General features: G+C 36.1%; 1 protein-coding gene across 1 annotated transcript in view; it reads right to left on the bottom strand.

Annotated features, from left to right (window-relative positions):
• LOC110447832 overlaps nucleotides 1–6,031 on the bottom strand; it is a 6,956-nt gene extending 925 nt beyond the window's left edge. Inside the window, exons 1-10 of the mRNA XM_021493770.1 lie at nucleotides 5,947–6,031; nucleotides 5,518–5,639; nucleotides 4,953–5,092; nucleotides 4,158–4,305; nucleotides 3,523–3,726; nucleotides 3,118–3,318; nucleotides 1,634–2,401; nucleotides 1,060–1,272; nucleotides 585–680; nucleotides 8–277 (exon numbers count right to left, since the gene is read on the bottom strand). Of these exons, the coding sequence (XP_021349445.1) occupies nucleotides 8–277; nucleotides 585–680; nucleotides 1,060–1,272; nucleotides 1,634–2,401; nucleotides 3,118–3,318; nucleotides 3,523–3,726; nucleotides 4,158–4,305; nucleotides 4,953–5,092; nucleotides 5,518–5,639; nucleotides 5,947–5,993 (2,209 nt within the window). The 5' untranslated portion in view covers nucleotides 5,994–6,031. The remainder of the gene's footprint in view (nucleotides 1–7; nucleotides 278–584; nucleotides 681–1,059; nucleotides 1,273–1,633; nucleotides 2,402–3,117; nucleotides 3,319–3,522; nucleotides 3,727–4,157; nucleotides 4,306–4,952; nucleotides 5,093–5,517; nucleotides 5,640–5,946) is intronic.
• Between the last annotated feature and the right edge of the window lie 6 nt (nucleotides 6,032–6,037).

The raw sequence follows: 6,037 nt of genomic DNA, 5'->3' as shown, positions 1-6,037 counted from the left end.
CCCAAACTGCTACTCTGATAGCCGTCCTGTGCCGGGTACTCTGTGGCCGACATCTCTATCACATCAATGGTGCCGTAGGGAAGAACTGGGGCCGTCGTCGTGATTTGGACTCCATTGGTGGTTGCTAGGGTCTTTAAACTGGCACCATTTTCACATTCAACACTGGAATACACTTTTTTACCATCAATTCTGCTCATATTCAGTTCTACAAAAGCTGAAGTTGCTGTCGCTGGAACTTTTGTAAAAGATTGGATATCGTTTTCGAAGTAATTTGTTCCTACAAAACAATTTGGAGTAATTAGTATTCTGCGTTGTTATACCATGTCTTGCAGTTAGCTTGATGTTGAGCAAACTGGCCAAGATATATCCTAAGAAACTTATAATTTAGCTGACATCAGTCATGTATGATGAGATTATGTTTATATATCCATATTTTTATCTATCAGATGTATATTGTTGTTTTCTCTCTCGTTTAAGCATTTTTTTCTTCTAAATATGAGACGGGTTACTATTAAACATACAGTAAGAGGGTTACGCAATTCAACACACCTCTTTAATGCTTCATTTATAATCTGCGTACTTACCAATTGCCCAGGCACATGACTGAATACCTGATTCTGGATCTATGATTTTCCAGTTGACAGTTATAATGTTGCTCGATTGCATTGACAGATCCTCTCCTACAACAAAAAGAAAAACAACAATGGGAAACAGAATAGTATTACATTTCTTTTCTGAAAAAAACCTCAAGATAAAAAAACGACAGATATGAAAGCGAGGAAATGAAGAGCCATCAAAACAAAAGGAAAAAGATCACGTGTTCCAGAAGTGATTCATGTGCCAGATTTAGCACGCGTTATGATAACTCTCGTTCAATATTAAACAAATAAAAAAAGAGAGGCCATTATGTTTAATTAACCAAAATGCGTATATTAGGTACATCATGATTAAATCTAGATTGGGACAGTGAGAACCTGATTTAATCCGATTCCATTAAAAAATGTTGATAATGACGGAAAACCATCAGCTTAAGACCAGAAAAAAACCCATTTAATTTACCGGAACCATCATTTATCCTCAACACGACAGGTGGGGTGAGATCGACCAGTATTGGATCAGCGTGCAGTATTGTCCTCAGCCCAGCTGCATTAGTGGCCATCACTGTCACGTGGACGATAGCGTTGTGATCCAGATTTAGGTTGCTGTTAGACGAGAATGTGTTCCTCCCCACACTGGTCAGTGACTGTAAAGTTAGTCCTCCCCTTACCGTACCTGACAAGTATAGCATCACATTGCATTATAGGTTGTTATTGAGAATAGCTCAAGGTTATATGTCACGTTAATGTGGCATGACCTCCTTTTAAAAAGAGTTATACTCAAACAAACTTGCATATATTTGTTAAAAGTTGTCATTTCACCTTTATTGAGAAAGACAATATACATTTAACCGGTAAACAAGATTATATGCATTGACCATTACAAGGTAACTCGTATTTCTCAGTCTAAATTAAAATAAGCTACTTAATTTATTGTATAATTAATTGTCTTATGTTTGGTACATGTTTTTCAAAATAAGTTGATATGTACAATAAGCACAGAACCAGATATGAAACTCATTAATATCATATATTACCAATAGACCAAGTATAGTCTATGATGGGAGATTCCATATCTTCAAACGTCCATTTGGCACGGACAATGGTTTGCTCGTGAATGAAATGCAACTTTGTTTCTATATGGCCCATTCCATCGGAATCGTAGTCTGCAACACTGTCAAATTGTTGAACGACTATATCATCTATTGCGAACCCCATAGAAGGTCCGATCGATCCAAGGGTCAACGTTTCACTTACAGATGATGCTTGGAAATAATACAGATGTGTTTCCCATTGAAAGTTTTCCCGGTGACCCGGCTCATTTCTTCCATATTTCTTGTGTAAAAAGAACATGCGTGTTTCAGAACCAAATTTCACATAGGCTTCTGCGTTTGACATTACCGATGATGGAAGAGTCATGTGTTTGGTAACAAAGGACACTCTATATTCTTCTCCAATCTCCAGGTTCTCTAGGGTTTGTGAAACAGACATTTGTACAAGGAGAAAATTGTTATTTACGTTGTTTTTTGTTTCACGAACTACGCCACCGCATCCCTCTAGTTTCCAGTCCACAGGACGGTATACAGATAAAATACTGCATAAATCCGATTCCAGAGCTGTTGATAAATTATTGGAATTCTGGAGAGAGGATTCAAAAGAAGGATTGTCAACAATGTTCTTTCTCCATGATATATACTTCGATGGAATAGGTGGAGTATAGTCAATAACGACTCCGTCTGATACTGCTATCACAGAGTGTTGACCCACGATATCCACAGCATACACCTTGTTAAACAGCTTAGAACCTGCAAGGTACCATGCAAGTTATATTTGAATTGATAATAGAATGATGACATGAAATCACATTTTCGAAACAAATCTAGTATATGACGCGGAAGCAGAAAATAAATGAAAAGACATATTGGTTTTGTACACATCACGAACAGGACGAGTTATATAGACTTGGATGGAAGCCTCTGATATACGCAGAAAAGATCATAATTACCAATAACATAGAAGATAAAACGTAAAATCCGAAAATAACAAGTACACTGTATCTACCTAGACGGATAGCATGGAAAAACTACTTAAAAATCCATTTATAATCAATTATATCAATTATTAACCAACAGCATCGCAGAAGTTGAAAGGCTTGCTTGCTTCAGATCAAGAATGTTTTAGGCGTAAAAAAACGCTTTATTTTAATGATTATACAATTGTTCAAGCTGTTCATATTAAGCAGTATGGTATGTCTGTTTTTAAGTATATTTATATAAGACTGAAGCAGGAGAAATGGGCCCCAAACAAAGAAATTCAGATGTAGTTGTAAGAATGTTAAAAGGCAATCGGCGTGATATCCTAAAGCATGTTGTTGACCTCAGACCAAAACTAGAATCACCGCTAGTCAAACTTGGTGGTTATGCACATGGTTCGGTATGTGTTTGGAAACACTCTGTACAGGTACATATTTATAGAGGAGGCTTGATAAAATTTATGTATGATGTACATTGCCGAAACATACCTTGAATGACAGGAGTTGTGATGTTACTGAAGTAGGCTGTATGGAGGCCAACAAACCGCCAGGGGAGGACCGAACAGTCTGATAAGTCAGCAGTTACTCCCACACACCAATAGTAACCGATCAGTCCCGTCGTATCACGGAAACCCGCCCAAGTCGCACCCAGCTGCTCGGAGGCGTTCTGATAATCTGTGTCATGGATTCCTGGAATACCAAATAATAATTTTAATGTTTTTCAAACAGTAGTTGATTGAATTCCTAATAAAATAAAATATGATTTATATCACAAAACAAACGTATTTGAAAATAAATTGATGACTTGCAAGATAATAAATATTATAAAATATATGTAGAACTCAGCATTCTAGCACATATACTGCTTCCGTTATTTTTGTTTCAGTAACTTACCGAGTCCATCAGATACGAGGCCACTGATTGGTTGGTCAGTATCGAACACAAACCCGTCTGATACAGCTGTACGATAAATTCCTGAATGTCCGTAACCAATCACATTCGTGTAATATTTGACTTGTGACCGAAAAGGTGCCCAGGTTATATTGTGTGACGTCAAATGTGCAGGGAGACTTACAGAACTTTCAAATATACCATGACCTGGATAAAAGATATGTTCAACCATATCAATAAATTAAAACATACTGGCATTCGAATAAAACATTTTATTTGAAATTGAAATATTCAACTTTACAAAATATGGATATTTTTAGGATGCTCAATGACAGGGAGGTCAGTTGCAGAAAGCACCAGAAGCCAATAACATAATTTGCAAACACTGCTTTAAACGACTGAATAAATGATAACATACATATCCCAACATTCATCTGTTTGGGAGAATAATGTTATTTTCGACAGAGTTGGCAAATAAAACGGACGGTATCTTCCTTTCAAAATATTAGCTTTTGATTTTGTAGATGTAAAAACTGGGGTGTTGATCAGTAACAGTTCAGTTGTTACTGAAACTATAATCAATAATATACAACAATTCGAGGGATCCACTATTCTGTCATGTAAATAATGTTACCTACCGCCTGGGAAGAGGCTGACATAGATGTCGTATATGTGGATATGTTCCTCAGCACCCAGAAATACGCCGGACCAGTCTATGTAAAGTTTCATAGGGTCGTTTGTAAAGTCAACTTCCTTCTTGTTTGTTCCATGCTGACGCTCCTTCACCTGAAGAAGAAATATATCTATATTTACTTCAGGATTGTGTACTGTATATCTGCAAGTTTTCGTAAAGTTTAGTTTTAATTTTATCGACGATTATATTAAACTTTCGAATCAATGACCATGTGGATATTTTGAAACCCTCGAACTAAACAAACGAATTGCGAAATTAAAACCTCGTAAGTAAGTTCTGGATGAAAATAATTTTATAAAATAGTATTAAAAAGGTACTTCATTTACAATGATACATTACAATAAAATAGCAAAACTATAGCCATACCACTATTAACCATAAGGCACATTTAGCTGTATCGCTGTATTAAATGTTATGTGAAGATGAGCAACAAAATATCCCATCTGTGTCTTTCAAAGTTGGTCAATATCAAATTTATTTGAAAATAAAATTAACAGCAATCAAGTTAGCACTTCATCTTTCATTCCGAATAGGCCAGATATCAATACCCCGCGCATAATTGATAAGAAGTTCATAGAAAAAAGTGGTCGCCAGACGATAGACGGACCCTATGCAATTATCTAAGCTCAAAGGCAATTCAAGGCTTGTGAGCTAAAATATGAAAATATTAAGATTGACGATGTTTGTGATGTGATCTTTATATATACAATACTACTGATATATAATTTCTATACAATACCATTGCTCCTAACAGCTTTGTGACACTTGGAGGTTGATCAACAATTGTGACACCGTCGGATTTATATACAGCGTAAGTCGTAATGCTAAACCATGATCTTATGAACACGGAGTATTGGAATCCACTCTTCAACTCCTTCCCTGTAATAATTTACAAGTGGGATTATGGAGTTACAGATACTCTACAACCGATTTATATCAATTTGTTTCGCGAATGTGTGCTAAATTATAGATGGAAACCCTAGTCAGTGACCATCTATCTGTCAATAGAAAGCGGATGAGAAACATCCGACTTTAACTAAACAGCAATAGGACATGCTTTTCGTATACAAGTTATTCTTTACATCCCAAAATACACAACAAATGATCGATAGTGATTCTAATTCAAACGGAATAGTCAAGATTAGTCAAGTTACAGTGCAAAATATTTATGCAAAACATGCTCTAACCTCATTTTGGTTATTGGAACTTCAACCTGTGAGGAGATGACCGAAATACATTTTAAATATATATTTTTTGAAACAAGTTGTACTAAAATCAATACTGTAAGAAGTTGTGTCTATCACCTCGTGGAAACGTGACCGTGACGTTATGAAACTGACTGGCGTCGTGCCAAACCCGGTCATTCAGATGATCGTATACTCCATCAGGGATATCACTGTGTGTATAACCAACACTCCACTCGTACCTGAAGGGTGGTCAATAATATTCATTATTACGGTACTTTCTGTGTAAGTGATTAGGCATGATATTCTGTATTTATGTTTGCTTGATTAACACTGATGCTTTTTTATCCGATGCACTTTCCTCTCAAAAATAATTCAATGATAAATACTTTTGGAACAATAAATAGATTCCCATCAAACTGTTATTTTGGCTCCTTGAATTCTAAACATTATTTCTTGTAAAGACACGTCAATGTTTTGTCCATTTAATCTTTAAGATTAAATTAAACTTGATGATAAGCGTATGGTATTGACATTGCATATTCTCACCAAAGCACAGTCTGCCCAATAGAATACCACGAGGCAGATACAGCCATGTTGCTGTATATATAGTCGGTATCGGCTTCAGAGGATGACCCGA

The sequence above is a fragment of the Mizuhopecten yessoensis genome, unplaced genomic scaffold (assembly GCF_002113885.1).
Source record: "Mizuhopecten yessoensis strain PY_sf001 unplaced genomic scaffold, ASM211388v2 scaffold3627, whole genome shotgun sequence".
Classification (NCBI taxonomy): domain Eukaryota; kingdom Metazoa; phylum Mollusca; class Bivalvia; order Pectinida; family Pectinidae; genus Mizuhopecten; species Mizuhopecten yessoensis.
This window is presented reverse-complemented; position numbering and strand designations above follow the sequence as displayed.